This window comes from Sebastes umbrosus, chromosome 18 (genome assembly GCF_015220745.1).
Source record: "Sebastes umbrosus isolate fSebUmb1 chromosome 18, fSebUmb1.pri, whole genome shotgun sequence".
NCBI classification, from domain to species: Eukaryota; Metazoa; Chordata; class Actinopteri; order Perciformes; family Sebastidae; genus Sebastes; species Sebastes umbrosus.
In genome coordinates this window covers 16,073,254-16,095,745 of record NC_051286.1, presented here as the reverse complement: position 1 = coordinate 16,095,745, position 22,492 = coordinate 16,073,254, and the positions used below count along the sequence as shown (strand labels likewise).

The window sequence follows — 22,492 nt, the reverse complement described above, 5'->3', positions numbered from 1 at the left end:
GTGAAAAGAGGTGCTGTAGCACAGCCGGTAAGAGAAAAATTAAGCGTTTTTTGAACATTAAAGCATGTAAACATCTTCTAGTAGAAACCCAAAATACAAGTATGCACCTGAAAATAAGCATAATAGGTCCTCTTTAAAGCTGTGGCTTCAATAGCGGACCCAAGAGATTGATCTGTTCTGAGCAGATGGGTCTTGAAGAAGTTTCTTGAAACTTGAGAATCTCAGTGCAGGTTTTATCTCTTTAGTCAGAGCCTTTCACAGCGAGGGAACCACAACAACCACAACAGCAAAACGCTGTGTCACCCATATGGTTTCAGTAGTATTCCTGATCTATTTTTCCATCCACAACGATTCATATGATCGTGGCTCAATGGGGCGGCGATTTAGCGAGTGTCTGTGGTCGAGCGCATGAGAGAGATGGTGACACCATTTGGCTTCGTAGATGGATAGCATTGTTCGTGGCAAAGTGGGAATACAAAAAGGCTTTACAGTGATGCCAGAGACAAAAAACATCATAATGGAACAAACTGGGGAAATAACTATAATTATCCTTTAACTCATCAGCATAGTAATCCACTTACTTGTGCTTTAATCCAAAACCACCCCTGGAATATGTGTCTATGCTTCTGCTTGTGTCTGTGCGTGTGTGTGTGTGTGAATTGTTTTTTATTTCCCCAGATGTCTTTATTATAGCAGACATTTTTGCATAATTCACTGGCTCTTAACGCTCTTTGGATTATATGAAATTTGAGTGTGTGTAAATTACAAATGAATTGTATTTGTCGGATATTGTGGCACACTAATGCCACATGTTATTTAAACAATGTAAGCCACGAGTAGCCACGGCAGGTCACATTGCTGCGTGTTCCTTTTTTTTGCTTTTACAAAGTGGGGAAAAAAAAAAATGCAAACAAGACAAGAGCAAAAGATCAGAACATACAAGTGGGAAGCGGTAGAAGAGCAGAGTGGCGGTAAAAGAGTGTCGGGGGGTGATAAGGTGGAGAATAAGAGAAGAAATGGTTCTGACCTTTTCCTTGAGTGGACTGCGGCTCTCGGGGGGTTTTAGCCAAGGTGGAGGGAGGGGAGGTGAAATGTTGAAATAAAAGAACGGAAGAGGAAAAGAGGCCAGCAGAAGAAGTGGATAAGTGTGTCCGAGTTGACATTCAAGGTCAGGCCTGTGCACAAAAAACACACGCTCGCACATACACACATCAACAAGTCACGCTCAGCACTACACGCTCATCCACACGCACGCACACACTTCCTCCCCTGCAACCTAATGGCAGTAATCACTCCCCAACCTTCTGCCTAAAGTGAAGTTCAAGTCCATTAACTTAAGATATATACAGCTTTCCCTCCTCTGCTCTACACTTTGGCAGTTGTACCTTCATTTTTCGCTTATTTCTTATTTTTTATCTGTCATTTCCTTTGAGTTTTTTTTCTTCTCCCACCTCTTTAGTGTGCTCTACCAGAGTGTGTGCTTGTTATCGTTGTGTTCCAGGTCTTGCCTTCACTCAGCTCTTATTGATGAGGTAGTGGCAACTTTTACTCTAACACTGCAAGGGAAGAAAACCTTTCAACCCTTCTACCCTCGTTTCTTTCTCCACATTCACCATTCGGATTTTTTCCTCTCTCTCTCTCTCCCTCTCTCCCCCCTGTGTGTGCTCCCTCTGTTTCCTTCTCCTTTGCTTATTTTTTTCTTCTTTCTCTGTCAGTTTAATGAATTGCTTTGTTGGCATGACAGTTCTGTTTTTTATGCGTCTCCGCGCTGCTTCTTTCTGTCCACATTATGTTGCTCTTTCTGCTATCGCTCCTCTCTCTACACCGTTCAGATTATTTTCCCCCCATAGGCCTGTCTCGCTCTTGTCAAATCTCGGGCCTCTCCGTCCACTATACTATCTTGACTGCGCATACTTTGTACATTTCTCTCGTGCTTTCTTTAGCTCCCTCGCTTTCTCTTATCTTTTAAGGGCACACGTTGTACGCCATGTAATATTTAATTGCTGATATGTATGACAGAGTGCACGTATAGCAAGAATCTTGCTTTGCATAGCAAATGAGGATGGGGGGAGAACAACATGTTACATACACAAGCATGTGTGTTTATAGCATTTCGACTTGTAGCATTGCATGCTTCTGTTTGTGTGTGTGGCGTGTATGTGCAACTGCAGGCTAACATGTTTGTGTGCGTCGGAGTGTTAGGTCTGCTTTCGCGTGAGACAGCGGGTGGCGTTATTTGTGTGTGTTGTGGTGTGTCAAGCTGTCTCCAAGTGTTTCCCACTCTCCACTTGAAGAGCAGTAACACTGTGTCTCAATAACTCTCATGCTCTTTCGGTTCTCTTGTCACTATCACATAATTTCATACCCAAAGCAATAAGACACCAAACACTCAAGACACCGAAGTCATTCAGTTGCAAATAGGAACACAAGTCCCTGAGGGTTTTACTCGAGGTGTTTGATGTGTTTTTAAAGCCTCAATCAACAGCCTGGTTTTCTCACTTTTTTTCCGTAGATATAAAGGTCTTGGAGCTGTCTGCAAAAAAAAAACATTGAAACTTAAGGTGAAGAAAACAATTGATTTAATTAAAAAAAATAAAAACTAAACCGCCATTGCATAAAAATGCATATTACATAAAATCACATTAAACGCACATACAGCACATACATATTCATAAATGTCACATATAATAAAAAGCATCATCAGCCATTGTAAAAATGCACGCTGCTCCGACTCCTCAATCATACAGAAATGGATGTACCTTTAAGAGGGATTTACCAAAGCATCAGTCATGCTGCTATCTAATCAGCACAAAGACATTCATACATAAGATGTTTTCAAATGTCTTGACATTTATGCTAATAACCATAGGACTAAAGCTTTACCACATGCAGTGACATCCTTATAGCGTCATTGTTGCACCACAGGGGGAGCAGTATACAGGAGCACACAGAACATGTGAAATGTGTATATCAGGTTGTTGTCTAACCTATCCATTTAAATGGTTTCAATTACTTTGGAAAAGATGGTGTGTCATATTTTACTGTTGAGATGTTACACGTAACATGTTAGCATCAAAAATATTATTACTACATTTGTAAAGTGACTATAAAGAAACAAGAGTAGAGCTGCAATGATTATCGATTTGGTTGCCAACTATTAAATTCATATTTTGATAATCAATTAAAGCTGAAGTAGGCGATATTGGAGCAAATATGAATAAAAAAAGTTATTTTTTTAATAATATGGTTGCTATATCGTGACAGTAGTACATGAAACAGGTAACCTGAAAAAAATCATGTGCCTCTGTGTCCTCTGGTGCTCCTAACGGCATCTGCAAGATTTCACAGACCGGAGGAAAACAAGCAGTAAGAGCTGATCTGATGTCTGCTGTCTATGAGAGCCGGCTGTCAATCACTCGCGAACTCCAACCAAACGGTCAAACTAGGCCACACTGATCAAATATGAATCAATATTCTGTTACTGTAATGCCTATTTCTCACCTCAAATGTTTTCAGAATCATCTTGTAGTGCACGATTTAGCTGTAAAATGAGAAAGTTTATGACGCGGCCGCCATTGTAAAATCTGTTGAAGTAACGCAAAGTTCCGGTCACTTGATTTTTTAAAGTCTGAAAACAGAGCCATGAGGAGGTGCAGAAGTCTAGTTATCTCTCAGAACACTTGAATTACAATATGTTGAAAGGTTATTATGGAATTTTTGCCCAATGATGCCAAAAATATACTGCCTAGTGCAGCTTTAATCGGTTTGAGTAGTTTTTTAAGAAGAAAAAGTAAAAATTCTCTGATTTCAGCTTCTTAGATAAGAATATTTTCTGGTTTCTTTACTCCTCTATGGGAGTAAACTGAATATCTTTGAGTTAAGGATAAAACAAGACATTTGAGGACGTCACTTAGGGCTTTGGGAAACACTGATCGACATTTTTTTTTACCAATTTCTGCCATTTTATAGACCAAACAATGAGAAAATAATCAACAGATTAATCGACAATGAAAATAATCGTGAATTGCACCCCTAAACAAGACCGTTGAAGGTTTGCAGCCGCTACCACAGTTTGCACTGGATTATTTTTGAGCTAACAGGAAATATAGTGATTTTGAGGAATTCTGTGGACCTTGTAGTGCCACACAGGTGTGAGACAGAAGCTACAATCCTCTTTACCACTGTGTCAGTTGTTAACTATAGTTATACTGAGACATCCCAGTTATATTGACAGCAATATATTGATGGTAAAAATGCACCATGTAGCACATTCGTTAAATTGTGCTTTATTGATCCCAGTGGGGACATTTGTTTTCTGTGTTTGACCTTCCTACTGTACTGTAACTATTTAGCAGCAGTGGGCAGCCACAGTGCAGCCCTGGGACCAATTCCAGTTCTGAGGCCGGTCGCAGGAGTAACATAGACTCTACACCAGTGTTTCCCAAACTTTTATTCTGGAGACTCACTTTTTTTGAAAATGACAAACCATCGCGACCCAATTCACAATAGGCCTGATCTATAAATCGGGAGAGGAGCTAGTTTGTGTGTAAATGAACGTTCCTGATCATTTTTACTGTCATTTCCGCATCAGCTTATATTATCTTGAATAGGTAAACCAGCCTTTTCAAAGAGATATACGTTTGATGAGTCACAACTTCATTGTATGCTTGTGTTATTGAAAACATATAGACGTGTTAAAATACTTTCTAAATGATACCAAATAAATATGGAGTTAACAGGCCTTCGTTTTTTTTACTTGCATCAGTAAAACAAACCGATTATACACTAGCTTTTCATATTAATAGGCTATAATTATCAGAACAATACAAACATTCAGGCTCCCTCATGTGGCTCAAAGGCGTACTGCAGATATAAATGTAAAAAGACAGTGGAAGAAATTCTGCAAATATATTTGGCGACCCTAATAAAATCTCCCTACGACCCACTGGTGGGTCCCGACCCAGTCTTTGGGAATGACTGCCTAAGAGCACCGAACATACATGTGTTTAGACTGTGGAGGAAAACCTACAAAAACATAAGGCGAACTTGCCCCATAGAAAGGAACCTAGAACCTTCTTGAAGGATAATTAAGCATTTAGCAAATTTTTTTCTTTGGCCATCATTTGTTTTGGCCAATTGGAAATAGTAACATAATCGTCACCAAGTTATTCAATATCTGGGAACGTGGCAACATTGCTAAGAGGAAGACCAATGGGGCAAGAAACATGAGCAGTCAGGCGATCATAGAGGGTTTAGACAGACCCTCATTTTAGCCAAACATACTTGCAAGAGAAAACAAAATGATTGCCCAAACTGAGCATTTTCAGCATGCTTAATGGAATAAACACACCTTTCCTGTGCAATGAGGTGTTTATTTCTGACATTCACATTAAGTTTTACCCGGAGAATGTTCCCAGACAGTGATGTCAAAAGCAATAGAAACCGTTGCCAAAACTATGAGAATGAACCAAGTCATAATAAATTGAAAAATGATCCTTTAATTTAAAACTCTGTCATTCTTTTTTCTTCTACCTCTCTTCCTACTTCACCTTAATCCCTTAAATACTATTTAAATATATTCCCAAATATATACCCAGAACATTTACCAAAATTGACGGTTAAGTTGAGCATATTTAGCATATTTATTCAGACTGTGGGAAAATAAGCCAGTCTTTCCAGAGTCACACTAATATCTCTCAGCTCTCACAATATTACATTAATACTTAAGTCCTAAGGTGTTGCAGCGATGCATGTTTGCCTGTCTGTGTTATTTAGTTTGGTAGCTTATTTTTAATCAAGTTAACTAAAATATTTTCCTTTTAGTCTAGGTAATTAAGTTGTCTTGGATTTCCCCGTCATGGGATCATTATTAGGATCCTCATTGTGAGAGATTGGTAAGGCCTATCTTCACTGTTCAAATTGCAAAAGAACAAAGGGACGTTTCAAATGCACTTTGAATGGTTAAAAATCCAGTCAGCCGTTGTGGAAATATCAATTTCGTCTAAAGTAAAGAAAACTGTCTTGTCCGCCAATTTGTGGTTGTAGGTTTTAAGAAGTAAAACATCAGAGGTTATAAGCTGTAGGTGGGTGATTTCAACATATTGACCCAGGGGAATATACATTGAACATTTGCCCTAGGGAAAAACATAAAAACCTAATTTTTGAAAGGTCTCCTTAATGTGTCATATTAAGAGGATATTGGGCTGGGGAACATAGAACCCTGGGGACATAGATTGGGATGGATGGATGGATGGACTTTATTGATCCCAAATTGGGAAATAATTGTGTTACAGTAGCAGGTTATCTAGGCATTGCACAGGAACAGTAAATACACAGTAAATATACATATAGGGCTGTCAAAGTTAACGTGGTAATAACGCATTAACTTTGACTTCAAATTTGTTTTAACGCCACTAATTTCTTTAGCGCCTTAACACAATTTGTGATTTTTATTAGGCCGTACAGCAGGCTCAGTTCTAAAGCTAGAGTTAAGATACTGGCATCATATGAAACTAGAAAAACCTAAGAAATCCATTGGTACCAACCATGTCATACTAGCTTGTCACTAAATAATGGCCCAAACTTCTGCTAAATTTTAGTGAGGAAAAACTGGCATGGCCATTTTCAAAGGGGTCCCTTGATCTCTGACCTCAAGATATGTAAATGAAAATAGGTTCTATGGGTACCCACGAGTCTCCCCTTTACAGACATACCCACTTTATGATAATCACATGCAGTTTGGTCAGATCACTGACAGCTGTTGTTGCCTGTTGGGCTGCAGTTTGCCTTGTTATGATTTGAGCATTTTTTATGCTAAATGCAGTACCTGTGAGGGTTTCTGGACAATATCTGTCATTGTTTTGTGTTGTTAATTGATTTCCAATAATAAATATATACATACATTTGCATAAAGCAAGCATATTTGCCCACTCCCATGTTGATAAGAGTATTAAATACTTGACAAATCTCCCTTTAAGTTACATTTTGAACAGATAAAAAACGTGATTAATTTTCATCAACTATGGACAGTCATGTGATTAGTCGCGATAACATTTTTGAATCGATTGACAGCCCTAATATAAACATAGAATAACATATTATATACATTAGCAAAGTGTGCAAATATGTTGCAGTTATATATTTTTGGTTGTTTTTTGTTACAGAGGACTACAACATACAGCTCTTTGCCTCTTGAAGATTCTGTTGCCCACTATTGACTTTCAAGGTCTTTAACTGTTACTTTCCCATATGATTACGGCTCCCAGGCATGACGGAGCAGCACCAGGCTCAATGACACAGATGCTGGGTTTCCATTATTCCCGGAGGCATAATGAGCTGATTTCCACTTGCTCGCACTGGAAGTTTTCATTATACCGAGTAAAGTGCTCGTTTGCGAAATAGAGGCGCTCTTTACCGTGATTTTTTTTGTGCTGGTGGTGTTTACACAATATTGCACATTAGCCCATGTTTATGTAAGTGCTAACCTGTACTTGTCAATGTTTCAATGTGTGAGTGTGTGTGTGTGTGAGTGAGAATCCTCGTGCTTAGCATAGTTGTAGCTGTGAATGTGCAGCCACTGTACGGCAATGTGCTGAGTAAAGACTTTGAGATTTTTCCACTCAACCATTTGTCTTTGCCTGCAGTCGCCGTTCTCTCACTGAGTATTGATCACTCACACTCTTGGCGTACACACAAACACACACACACACACACACACACACACACACACACACGCACACACACACACACATTTAAAGCATACACAATTTTGCTATAGACACGCAGAGCACGACCGTAGAGTACCTCATGCAGAGAAACTGCTTAGTTCTTTGAACATCTCATTACGGCATTTCCCTTTTATAATAAAAGCCCACAAATTCTTGGTGGGCTCTTTACTTTCAGTTCATCGAGTCAGATGGAGTCAGTGAATTGGAAATACTCTTTTCACCTTTATTAAGTATATAAATTTGTTTTTTTTTTTATTCTACCTGAAGGAAATCTAAACAGTGTGGACAGTTTTTCAGACTGGAAAAAATAAAGCACAAAGTTTACTAAAGCACTCACCGCAGAGAGAAATTGTATTAGGAGCAAAGATGAAAGTGTTTCCCTAATAGCATGGACATCACTTGATAAAACAGCACTTTGCTTACATCTAGTGACATTATGCATTGCCTGCGGTCATTTTTTTTCTTTCTTCAATTCATGGCCACATCAAGAAATTCAAGCTCCCGGGTGTGCGGGAGCTGACCTTGGATGTGCCGGACCACCGCGCCAGCTCCCTGTTGTTGAATTGACTGGAATAATGAGTCGGACTGAATAACTATCCCATCATAGAAAAAGCACCGCAAACTCAATGATTTCGCTTTCCCTCTTTTTTTGTACAAATTGTGCACTTGTACAAATTGCACCCTTGTACCACAATCATTAGCGGTCTATATTTCACCCATGGGAGCTCTGTGGAGCAGAGTAGCTGCAGAAAAGGGCCCTATTAGACAAATATGCACTCTTAATACACTGTTGCAGTCGAGTGGGAAGGTTTGAGACTACGTAGTCTCTGAACCTTTTGATTAGTTGCACCGGGGTTGACGTGTGCTAAGTTGCTCCTCTTGCTCATTTCTTTGCAATCTTCTTGGCAGGCGTGTTTCGCTTGCGATCAGTCCCCTTCATGGTGTATTACGACCCACCAGCTTGTTTATGGAGCGATCAGTCCTTTAAAATCATTGCCCGACTTTCTCTCCCCCGTGCATTCCTCCTAATTATGCGCACATACTGTATACACCATTTGCAGAATTAGTGCTAATGAGGCCACCGACTGTATAGCTAAGTGTTAGGCATGATATAAACACAACTCATTAAGATCATTATGGCGTACACGCTAGAGAGGGAAGGCATGTCTGTTTCTCTTTAACCTTTATGTGATCCTTACCGCACAGAGAGAGACAATGTGTTAAAAGACTAGGCTGTATGTATGTATGTATGTATATGTGTGTGTGTATGGCATGGATGATGTGATGATAACACACACAGAATGATGTTATGGCTTTAACTCTTTAACACCCAAACCCCTTTTGGGGATGGTTCGTCTAAATGAAAACAAATGGACTGTTTTTGATCATTACATTCTTGCAATGAATATTTACTGGGACTAGGACTTATTACATCGTTGGACTGTCAGACCTATGGCGAGGTAGGGAGATATTGTACGGTATGTTCGCCACACTAGCAGCGGAGCTCTAGGGATGGCAATGTCGTCTGGCCCGTCTGTTGGTGCCCTTTGCTCCAGACTGAAATATCCCAGCAACTACTGGGCATCTGTTTCCATGGCATTTTGTACAGACATTCATGGTCCCTAGAGGATGAATCCTAATGACTTCGTTGTTCCCCTGATTTCTCCACTAGCAACCATGAGGTTGACAATTTAGATTATGAGTGAAATATCTCAAAGACTATTGCGGAGATTTCCATGACATTTGATACATATATTCAAGCTCCTCAGAGGATGAATCCTAATGACTTCGCTGATCCGCGACTTTTATCGACTTAGCACCACCAGTGGTTCAAATGTATCTCCTATTGAGTGAAATATCTCCACATACTTGTTGGATCGGCACAAAATTTGGTACAGACATTCATGACTCCCAAATGATGAATTCTGAGGACTTTGATGATCCCTCTTACTTTCCCTCTAGCGCCACCAGCAGGTCAACATTTTTGGTTGGTTTGGTCTCCACAACTATTGGATGGACTGCCTTGAAGTGTGGTTAAGACATTCATGGTCGCCTCAGCATGATTTGTAATATGTTTGGTCATCGCTAACGTTTCTTCTAATACCAACACTGGGTCTATTGTGTCCAGTTCTTTGTTTTTTGACCAAATATCTGCAAATGACGAGAGTCAAATCTGTCAATACATAAATAACATGTTTGTATTCTTGTATCTTTTGATAGTATTAGCAGATATCCGGATGTTCTCATACACCGTTCGTAGCTATACCTACGAAAAGTAATGCAATGTAATTCATATACATCACACGAAATTAATTTGTATGTGATCCACATAATTGTGAACCAGGTAGTATAAAGAGCGGCGTTTGAACCCTGTGCGAAACCAGAAGTCAACGTTGATTTATTTTGTCCCTTGCGTCGAAACTACTGAGTTAGGTTTGGGAAAATATTGCAAATTCTGGAGCGATTTTAACCCAAACCCCGATCGTTTCCTAAACCTAAGTAGTTTTTGTCACGTAACTTCCATACTTAAATTACGCCACTTCTTGTGTTACTTTAACCCAAACCACAATCTTTTCCTAAACCTACAGTAACTAACTAGTTTTGTTGCCTGTGATGACGGAAGTTTATTTTGAAAAGACCGGAGCGGAAATCGACATGCGTGTCACGTTTTGCAGGACATTCGTAGGAAAACGCACGAAAGATGAGGAATAACTTTTCATAAGATAAATAAACCGTTGTATAAGGATACGTTGAAGATTTACATGGCACTAGCAACCACAAGCTAAACAGTGGGTGGTAAAAGGGAAAACAACACTCTGTGATGTAATGTTAAGATTTAGTTGCTCACAATAATAAAATTGACTGCCTCAAAGAGTAACTATAATAATATTTTATTGCACACATTTAATCAGACAGCATTTGGGAAAGGGCAAAAAGGAGTTTTGACGGGTGCAGAGTTGTGACTGAAATATATTAACATGCAAAAATTACGAGTGAAAATGAGAGAGCAAGCGTGGATGAAAAGATTTGGGAACTTTTTATTTTTACACGGTTCCCTCTTAAGCAGCATCACAGGAAGGAGGGGAGCGCAGAGAAAAGAGCCTGTGGCAGCGGTGGAATAGCTAAAAGGGGAGTTGGAGAGAGAGAGCTGGCTTCCTCCCAGCTGTGCAACATCACACGCCACCTTATGCAATTATACTCAACATACAGTTTATACATCCTTCCCTTTGAAGAAAGACTAGAAGTGGCTTTTTAAGATACTTTGAAATTAAATAAGCAAGTCATTATATAAGATGAGGAGAAAAAACGATGGAATGAGTGTTTGTCTTTTGCTTAATTTGAAGACTAAATGGGATCGCAAAGAATACTTATTAGAAAGGAGAAGGATTTCGGAGATTCTTCAGTAATGAGGGGGATTTGAGAGATGGAAGAAAAAAAAGTAGTGTTTGGAGAGGTAAGGGAGGATATAATCCAGATCTCACAAAGTATTGTAGATGAATGACAGACAGATTGAGAGAGAGAGAAACAGTATTTCGTCATGAAAGTCTTATTTCAATAAAGTTCTTCAAACATCGGCCTGTCCATCACAGTTCCAGCAGACTTTCTTCTCCCTCTCTATGTTCTCCTTTGCGTGTCATTCTTCCTTGTCTGAAATTTTTTCTCCAAAATGATGCCAACATTAACAAACACCATCCTACTTTTCCTTTTCCTCCCCCCCATTCCCTCTTTGACTCTCTACACTTTTAACATTCTGCTCTTTCTACCTCTTCTCCTCCTCTCTCTCTCCCTCCTGTCCTGCTTTTGAACTGTGAATCTGCCACCGTGACTGCCGTTAAGGCCACATCTAAAGACACACACACACACATGCTCAGAACAGGAAGAGACACACTGAGATGTGTTTTTCAAGCTCGCACATTTCCAGCAGCCATAATTACCTTATGCAAATAAGATCAACAAATAAACCATCTCATCCTGCTGGGCGACAGCATATAAGATGCCAAAAACCAAATTCAGGGAGCTCATTTAATTAGAACAGAGGTGATGAGCGAGATACAACATTCACCTACCGCTACCCCGCGCATGACATTCTCAATCATAAATGTGTACCCACTGTCAAATTCCCCATAGGCCTGAATCACGGTAGCAATTATGGCTCCTGGTACATTTACTCATATTTTCCAGCCGTGTAGGGAAAAAAAGGCACATATTGAGTCGCCTGATTTAACTTGGGTGACACAGTCAATGTCTTCCCGGCAGCGAAATTATTGAAGTTATAGAAGTGAGTTCAGGAAAGTTGCTCTTGCCCTTCCTTTTTTTTCTGCCGATTTTTGAAAATTACAGCCATTTTTGAAAATAGCCTCATTAGTTTGTCACGGCAAAGCAGCAAAAGACCTGTGAAGTTTTTAGATACCACGCAGTGCAAAATGTTTGAAGCCCAGTGATTCATATGGTTTAATGATAAGCCTTAGAGAATAGTTCACCTACTAAATGACCATTGGTATATCAATCACTCACCTTGTGTTACCTAGAATCATTGAAGAAAGTTTTTCTCGCATGCCTCCACGGTGAATGGAGAATCAGAAAAATGGAGATAAGTCTTGATGAATTGAAGTAAATGGGTAAAACCTTACTATTTATAACACTTGGGACTCACACAGATGAGTTTATGTTTATGCAGAAGTGTTTTACATAGTAAGGTTTTAGCAGAAATGCGTGTGTTTGGGAAGAAGTGATCATACAACTGTATAAATGAGACTTGGATTTTACTGCATGAGTTGTGTGAGAGTTTGTAAACGGATGTTTTTTAATATAGTTTTGCTGTTGTTAAGGCCCTGACACACTAAGCGAACGGTCAGCTGTCCGTGAGCATCTGTCGGACTAGTTTTTGTGGTTTGTTCCGCACCGTCAGCTCTAGTCTGAATTCAAGGTAACACGCAGTGAGTAATTGATATACAAAACGTAATTTTGTGGGTGGAGTATTCCTTTAAGGGCAGTTCGCTTATGGCTTATACAGTGCAGTGCACCTCCTATATTGGTTTATGGGTAAGAACTGAATTTGAAAGCAAATAAGGGTAAACAGATGGAGAAGAAGAGGAAGTCTGTCAAACATAACTTGAAACATAAAGGAAATTCATAGTCGACAATATGAGAAACATAAAATAACATGTTCATTCAAACATCTTTGATCAAATGTAAAAGAAAATCTTATTTGTAGATATTTTTCAAAAGTGAGTATTGGGAATTTTATATTTTTGCTTTAATTCCTCAAATGTTGAGAGCCATTATAGATCAATAATCATAGTAATTCCCTTTTCAATCCAGGGTTGAAAGTGCCAGGTTTAAAGTGGGCATTCCCCCAAATTGGAGAGAATGGGGACAGTTTTATTATTTACAAAATGATTTAATGTATCACTTTTGGCAGTTGTACCAGTAGCACAATAGCACCAATAGAAATTTGGGAAACTGTAAGACATGTCCATCATACAGCAAATAAAATAAATTGTTCTTGTTTTTATTATTTCATATACATTCTGTAAAACATCTTTTAATTGTATCAAAAGATGATGCTGGAGGTTTCAATGGAATGGACTGGAACAAATATATAAATTGGTAAATAGTGCAGTAAGCTGGCAGGAATTGTAAAGAATTTTAAAAATCAGTAGCCAATATGTTACTAGTCCCCTACAGCGAAGGGGCAGGGATCTACAAGTCCAGTTTTTATTCAGTAGTTTGTATTACAGTATTCCTCAGGATTACCAAACATGGCTTTTAGCACAAATGTCCGCTTTACATCCTTTTTTTCCTGTGAGGCTACCAGCATGAAATAACACATTCAGCAGCAGTTTGTGTGTAAACATGAGATTTATCCCCCTTTTCATAGGCTGACCCAAAGGAGCTGATTCGATTGGTCACACAGCATGTGTCTGCGTATTCGGATTGGCCGGAGGAGCTGAAGAAGTTGATCGGCCAGCTGCGAGTGTACAACGAGCGTCTGACGGACTTCACCCAGGCCCAGGTGTTACAGGGGCTGGGCCGCGGAGTGGACGTCCAGCGCTTCAGCTCCGACGCCGACTACAAGAAGGAGACAATCCTTGGCCTCACAGAGTAAGTAGGGATATACCGTTAATAAAACCACGTTTCCTCTCCTGAACGACTACACTTTGAGTTCAGAAAATAATCATGCATACGGTAGGCTTGCTTTATTTGGTCTGCGTCATTTCATACCATATATGAGTGGGAGTGATGTCTCTTTCTGCTTTAATGCGATTAAATCTGATCATATTTTCCCTCCTCTCTACATGTGTTTAGGACACTGGAGGACGACGTGTACAAGATCGCTCTGTCTCTCGCCAAGCGCTACAGTGTTCCTCTGTGGGAGGTCTACATGACTCACCTCGAGTTCCTCTTTACAGATAGCGGGTACATGCACACACACACACACACACACACACACACACACAAATGAAAACACCATCACATAACCTCTCCCTGAGCATTTTTCATCTCATCAGTTTGAAATATTTAGCCGGTGAATGTGCACTTGAAATGCCCCCTAATGCATTTGTGTTTTGATAAAAGAAACATACAGTGTATTGCTTGTGTACACTTCTGTATTCTCATATCTATTACATAGACACCTTTTTCTGTTAGTAAACATGATGACGTATATTTGTGGGTAAGCGGAGGCAGAATATTACTCCGAACACGTTAGCTAAGGCTGGTTAACAAGTTCTGTTGGCTTGTTTTTCAACGACGGCTGAAGAAAATATGAGTTTTTCTGAACATGTACAGTCAAAATGTGCTATACGAGAGCTGCCTACAATGCAAAGCAACTAAAAAAACTCTTGCAATATCGATGGAAGCGTTGCTGATAGTTTCTTATAGTTTCGCTTCTGCTATTCGTAGCCAAAGGCTCACGGCTGCGGCTATGGCAAAGAGTATAGAAGCAAAGAGATGAAACTCTGTTTTGTTTTTTTACAGCAGCCGCTAAAGGGGCACAACCTCTTATACATCCACTGTCTGTGGTCTATTGTACATCGATTTCGGAGGTCCTCGACATGAAAAGATTTGAGATTGCTCTCAAAATCTATGTGCTGGATTTTTCTAACTTCCATTTATGTATATTGAAGCTCGCTATAGCCTCGAATCACAGTTTGTCATTTCAAAGGAACGCGATAAATTCTCAAGTTGAAGCCATGCTCTTTCGATTCTGGCACTCAACAACGTAGCAAGATGACATTTTCAGTGTGTAACTTTAGCAATACTACTCTGAGGTGATTTGTGTTTGCCTGCTGTCTTTGCTTTATTTCACCTCGAGCTAACACCCTAAATATAATCATGGCGTTGGCATGAAAAGGTGTTGAAAAGGGTCTGTTTAGTATGTGCACACGTCCTTGTCCCACCTGTATTTAAAAGTCTGAAAAGTGAAATGAAAAAAGAGAATTTAAGTAGCGACACAGCCTATGAGTTACGACAAAACGCCTTCGTGAGAAGCATTACTCAAAGCCCCCCCAGAGTAAATCAAACATGTTGTCAACATGAGTGTGTGTGCTTGTGTTTTAGAGGGAGGGAGGACGCGAGTCAGAGTCTATTTCCATAATTTATTTGCTATCTGACTTCATAGCCGGGGATCTGACTAGCTCTGCACCTTTCCTTGTTTTAATAGAATGCCTCTCCAGCAGATGTGTGTGTGCGTGTATTTGTGTGCACACGTGTGTGCGTCTGTGATAAATATCCCCCCGTCGCTTTCTGATATAAGGGAAATGGTTTATGGACTCCGCTTAACGATAAATTACGACCTATACCTTCTTCAATCCCTTCCGCAGCTGCTGTGTGTGTGAGTTTCTACCAAAATCTCAAGATCATGACAAATACTCATACTATAATCTTGATGAGAAGCACCTGCAATATGCGTATTGATTTAACGGATGGATGGACACAGGGACCGATATAAATAGAGCAGACGATGGGGAAACTTAAAGGCAAAGATGCACACAGACAGAAGCAGCTCGGGGGTGTGAGATGGAATTTAAACTTTTATTGATCCCTGTAGGGAAATACGTTCTTTCACTCATCCTGTTTGGTAGCGGCAGCCAGCTACAGTGCAGTGCTCTGGGATCGAGTCCAGATCTGAGGCCTTTTACTTTGGCTAAGGGTAATAACAAGAGTCTTCCTATTGCAGCATTAATCTGGCAGACACTGTTGTCCAAAGCAGCTTACAGTAAGTGCATTCAAACTCAAAAGGAACAAGAGCTATGTGTCATTAAAGATTGGAAGTGCAACTCTCCCAAATAAGAAGCTAGATGTGTGTTAGAGAGGGTGCATAGGGGCGTTTTTTTATTGCGAGGGATCGACTCGCTTTCCAGCATTGGACGCTTGATGGGCTGCCGCTAGACTAAAGGCACCTGGTTGGATGAATGCTTTCCCTCGTGGGCTGCTGCTCCCAGCTTTCAAACCGTAACCAACATGGCAGCTCGTTTGGAAACATCCTTCTCTTATATCACGAAAATAGTTCACCGAAATGTGTTTCTGAAAACATTTTATGCGAGAAATAAGTCACGCAGTTGCTGAATCTGTCTTTATTTTGGATCTACAACGTAGTACGTAGATCGGAACTGAGTTTAAAAGTTTCTTAGGAGTCTCCACAGGCGGCGAGTTGCGCCGGATTTGCCTAAAGTAGCCTAAACCTCAACTTTATGCAAATGAGGAGCGGCCAATGTGACGCCCCAACCCTCGAATCGCGCCGCCACGCTACCAGAATGCATTGCACAGCTGCTTACATAGACAATGAATGGGAAGCGTGGAAAGGACGGAGACTGTGCACACGTACCATAAGTGGCAAGACAGCCAAACGTCCAGAGGTAGAGAGGAGTGCAGTGGTCGGGCCGGAGTGTAGGGTTTGACCATGGTTTGGAGGTAGGAAGGAGCATTACTTTTTACTTCCCTATAGGCCAGCATCAGTGTCTTGAACTGGAATGCAGGCAGCAACAAGGAGCTAGTATAGTGAAAGGAGAAGAGGAGTGATGTTGGAGAACTTTGGGAGGTTGAACACGAGACAGGCAGCAGCGTTCTGGACTACCTTCAGAGGTCTGATGGCAAAGGGGGGAGTTGCAGTAGTCCAGGTTGGAGAAGTCAAGTGGATGGATGAACACCTGGGCAGCCTCCTGAGTGAGGAAGGGGTGAATCCTCCTGATGTGGTACAGCAGGAATCTACAGAAGCAGGCTGAGAAAACTGTATTAATGAATTAGCCCTACAAACAATTTACACTGATCTACGCTAACACAATTATAGCCTACAACACCAAATTCCATTCTCAAATTTAACACTTTAAATATTTATCAGTTACAGTTCCAGATCCACATGAACCACTCTTAACATCGACATAAATTAGATCCACTGCACAGCACAAAATACGTCACTTTTAAAGATGGTCTGCCTATTACACCCATTATCTTCCAAAACAGTGGTTGAAGAACACCACAAGCAAATGCAAGGAGTTTTCATTAAAACAAAATTACGACTGGTGTGTTAATTGCATGCCGAATTAATCAGATCACACAAGGCCAAATTGCCTCCTAAGTCACCATATTTCTGACAAGCAATGTAACATTAAAAAGGCTATTTTTTAAACAGAGTCTGGCGCAGTGCTCTTTCCACACCAGGGCTACATTACATCACTTCCAGCCAACTTCACGGAGAACAATGAGGGCAACACAGCATCACCGATGTGTTTTAACCAAATATTCTCTGGTCTAGCTCAGCTAGAGACACAAAAACACAGAATCCGTCAGCACGTTAGCCAGTCATTCACTACCGAGCCTGTTTGTAGCCGGTACCCACAAGGTTATCTTCACTAACTCAACTGATTTTAGCAGTTTAGATAACAGACACTCGACTGTCCTGCTGTGATTACAGACATGTGAACTAACCACACACACTTGCCTCATTCATGGACTCACAGCGGTGCGCTGCAGCAGAATGAATACAGGGGAAACACTGGAGTGGATATTTGTCATTATTTTTTGGCATTAACAATATATTTTTTTGCCTAGTGGCCCGTCAGACCTGTACCAATTTAGGAGAAATACAGGTTGGTATTGGGAATAATAGCAGGGGTAAATCGTTTACCAAAGTTCTGATGCCACTGAAGAGATATGCAGCTCTTGAAAAATAAGCACATATGGTAATCATACGGTCAAAGGGTGACAAATGGAAAAATGCAGAAATGTATTTCAGGTCAAATGAGTAGTAAGAGCTGCCAAGCATTCATCGTTAAGTGTTACAAAAAGCAGGATGTAGGGAAAGGTCATTAGGTAGAAAAATACCCGCTGAATGAGTGTGTGCAAGGAGGAAGGAGGGGGAGGATGGGGCAGATAGATGGAGGAAGAAGAGATGGATGAGAGAGCCAGAGTGTCCCCGAGACAGTCCTATTAACACAGAATAAACGCTTTAGAGGAATCAATGCGCTGCTAAGCACCGCCGTCGTCAGCTGTTCTCTCTGCGTGTAGGGCTTTGTAGATGTACGCGGGGGCTCTTTAGGGACATGAATTTCAGCTAGTTTTATTGACGTTTTAATGACAGCTGTTAAATCATTTCAATGACTCGTCCAAAAACAGTTTGGGTGTTGACGTTTTACTCCGAAACCACCTGCCAATTCAGTCCTGCTCGATCTCCGTTCGGCATTGCCTTTTTTTTTTTCAGTGCACTTAATATTAACTTAATGTCTCGCAAACATTTTCAAAATCACTGATACCGGCTTGTTTCGCTACAGCGGATTCGTTGTTGTCGGCATTCGTGTCAGGATTCGGGTTGATGAATAGGTTGAATAAATGAAAGTTGGACCACTTCAGGCCCGGGCGCACAAATAATGCGTTCCACACCAGTTGACAGCCGGTTGATCCAAACAAACATCGCATTTGACATTTCAAACAACAAGCTCCTCATTTCAGTTTCCTACGACCGGCTTGTGCAGATCAGTGTTTTCCTGTGATGACAAGTAAATAGTCTTTTGTGACACGTCTGACTCATCCTTAAGATGTGTTTTACTTTGAGCCTAATGAGGAATCCTCAGAGACAGAGAGGACACCTTTGAATTCTGTACCAGCTCCTTCCCAATTGCACATCTGTGTGACCTCACCTGACAAATAAAAGTTCAAATTACATCAGAAATAGGCGGTGTTACACACCATACAGTCATGACATTGTGGATTCCCAGGTGGTAAAATGACTGAATAGCCTGTAACAAGTTGATAAGAACTGCAGTTGATAATGTCCTGGATCCAGTAGTGGAAAGTAACTAAGTACTTTTACTCAAGAACTGTACTTAAGTACAATTTTGAGGTATATGTACTTTACTTGAGTATTTCCATTTTATGCTACTTTATACTTTCAGAGGGAAATATTGTACTTTTTACTCCACTACATTTATTTGACAGATATAGTTACTAGTTACAAACATATCAGTTTATTAAATACAAAAATTTAAACCAGTGGCTGCTTTAGTTTGCCCCCCAAATTGTTCATATAGTTTCATTTAAATAAATGTTTAAATCCCAAAGAAATCTCCAACATTTCACTAAAAAAGTCCAAAATATTAATAGAAATTTATGTAGCAGTACTTTTTTTTTGTTTTTTCTACCCCGATTAATCATCTCACGATCCCTCAGATTTATTTTGTCGCCCAGTGGAGTCTGACCCCAGGGTTGGGAACCACTGAACTAAACTACTGATATAATATAATATAAATATAATAATATATAATGCGCAAAACAAGTACTTTTACTTTTGATACTTTAAGTACATTTTGATTATAATACTTTAGATTTAGATTTTAATTGAATGTCTTTTACTTGAGAGCCGAGTACTTCTTCCACCACTGCCTGGATCAATTGAAAGCACCCCATGAAGGCTAATTATTCTCAAAGCCATTTCCTTTTCATCAAATTGAACTTTACCTCTACTTTCTCTGTCTATACCAGTCACTTTACCACTTCCAGGGACCTTGTGGCATGCAAATTATATAGATTCTTAGAGAACATTGTGAACTGCAGGTCACCCCTTTTGAAGTTTTGTCAAAATATAAATTATAAGGAAGTGGTTAGCTGGCTGTTGATTTTCAATATGAGGTCATTTCTACAAACGAGACTCTTCTTTTTGCCGTATGCTTGAGGACGCTGACACGCCGCTAGCTGTCACCCGAGTAAAAATACACGCTGTTGTTTGCATCATACCGTTCTGCACATCCTACATTTAATTATCTCAGATATGTCTCTCAAATGAAGTTACTGCAAGCATGCAACTTGCTGTGTGTTCATGTGAGTGTGCTTAGCATCCTGATGAGCTTTCCTGCCTGGAATGAAAAAAAGCACGTTAGTAGCATTCAGTGGGAATGAGGATCATGCTGTTGCTACGCACAGGTTAGGAGCAGTGCAGTGCATTCTTGTGTGGAGCTGCTGTTGGTTGTGATGCGTACTTACTGTGGAGATTATTGATGTGCTGTCCTCTGTGAGGTATGAGCCCGGAGCATGACCATGACCTGGAGCATGACCGTAAGCATGCTTCTTGGAAACATTGGGCAGCACCGGAATGACAAATACAACCTGCCTAACTACGGTTGAGTAATGGACTCAGTAATACAAAACAGTTTCTGACTCAATTGAAATGTGAGGCTATGCATGGCTTGCCCGGGTCCAGACATTTGAGTACGCCCACTCCAACAAGTCAACTGGACGGAGTATTACGAGTTGACAATTCCGTCTGATATCAGGCTAATGCATAGCACTTGGGCAATTAGGTTTGACACTTCAAAGAAAGCAGTCAGTCCATTTATGCCATCAGCTCCTTGTGTTACCCGCTGTTTCTAACTGCCACGTGACACTTTGTAGGACACAAGCTCATTTTTGGAAATGATATGTTCCATATAAAAATCAATTTCTTGCCTGAAATAGAAAGTGTGAAATCTTGATTTTAGCCACGTTTTTTTTGGAATTAAATTCATCAGGTGGACAGAAAAATTAGTAAATAGGCAACTGAACAAGCTCGCCACACTAATTTAAAAGGTGCTAAAATGTCATTTTTGTGTTCACAGTTTCTTTCCGCTGCCCCCAAATGGGCAAAAAAATCTATTACTGCAGGTTTAAAATAACGTATAGTGTTCCTAAGATTTAAATTATTGTTTATTTAAAGCTATTACGAGGAACTTTAATATTGTGTTGATATTGCCAGTCCCTCTGGATAAAAGCGGTAGTGTTTCCGGTACCAGAGTCCCTTTAGAAATCCTCTCATTTTACTGCGGCAGGGTCCAACACTCTGCTCCGCGCAGTCTTGGTTGTGGTTCTCCCGTGCCTCCCTTTGCTTCAGCGGGCCCATCAGTACGTCCTGGGCCTCCAGCAATGTGGTGTTAGTGTTGGCTCCCAGCAGGGACCGGCAAAGCAGGAAGCAAAGCTCTGCTGCCTAGTGTGGAGCTCTCCACCTCCCGCCAGAGCTTCGACTGCAAGTCGTGGCAGCGAAGCCAGATTTGGGTCTGTCCTTATTGGCCTGACTGCTACCCTATACGGGAAGCCCCGCTGGAGTCTGAGCTGAAGGAGTTTCTGGTGATTTGGTCTGATTTTGCGCGGAATCCGACCCGGTGACACCGATGACGAGCATTAAGAATAACTATATAGAAATAGCCAATCTCACCGCTTATGGTCTCGTTTAGTTATGTAGGTCATATAGAGGCATCAGTATTAAATTGAGACTTTTTGATAACCAGTTAAAAGTTCCTCACTGTAACATTTGTGTATACATGCAATTGCTCATACTTATACATATAAAGTCATACACAAAATTACACTTTAAATGTAATACTTGAGTTACATGTATCCTATGCTGTATGACTCATTCCTAAGGATCAGGTATGTGTGTTTGCAGATGGATTGTGTACATGTGTGATAGGCAGAAAAATATTGCGTCACAATGGAAAACTGAATCAGCTGTATATGCCTCTCATTGTCATTGACAAAGTGCCATTGTCCTGTGCAGCACAACAACACTTTTTTTACAACCCCCTGCTGGACAGTAGTTTGTAAACAAATTAGCAGCACAGATCATAAAAAAAAAAAATACAGTTTGCATAAATTCAGACAACAATGACGTGCTGAATAATCATCACCGCTCAGCCAAAGCCCCCATAGAGATTGATTCCGGCTGTCGGATTACCACGGCAATTAAATATGCCTCCGAATTTAAGGATATGAGAGGCCTATTTTTGTTTGGACAAGGCAGAAGAGACAAGAAACAGAATATGGTAATGTAAGATGGGGAAGGAGAGAGGGATGAGAAAAGAGAGAGAGAGTTAGAGAGAGAGAAGGAGGAATACTCCACCGTATTAAATCGCTTCCTTGCTCCGGCTTTTGAAAACGAACAAGACAAGATTGTAATGAGAAGCTCCTGATTTTACAGCCACATGAACACAACAGTGATAGAGCGGGCGGACGGGGGGGGGGGGGAATTGTGTTGTGTACAGAGAGAAATGGGAGCAAGCGAGCGACGGTAGCAAAGCACGCGTGCAGCAGATAAAACTATCAGTGGGACAAAGAGATGCTGTGAGAGAGAGCTTGTGGAGAGAAGAGAGGAAGTGCTCACAACCTTAGCAAAGAGAGGCGCTAAACACTTTTTGTCACTGGATGGAGAAGAAAGACGAAGATGAGATGAAGAACTACAGTAACACACTGTCTGACATGAAATACTGGGCGCAATCCGCCATTCACAGCTGTGTGTACTG

At 40.6% G+C, this 22,492-nt stretch overlaps 1 protein-coding gene across 1 annotated transcript in view; it reads left to right on the top strand.

The window, feature by feature from the left end:
- The window catches only part of nbas (NBAS subunit of NRZ tethering complex), a 187,946-nt gene that overhangs the window by 95,801 nt on the left and 69,653 nt on the right, over positions 1–22,492 (top strand). The window contains exons 42-43 of the mRNA XM_037751577.1: positions 13,609–13,832; positions 14,037–14,147. Of these exons, the coding sequence (XP_037607505.1) occupies positions 13,609–13,832; positions 14,037–14,147 (335 nt within the window). The remainder of the gene's footprint in view (positions 1–13,608; positions 13,833–14,036; positions 14,148–22,492) is intronic.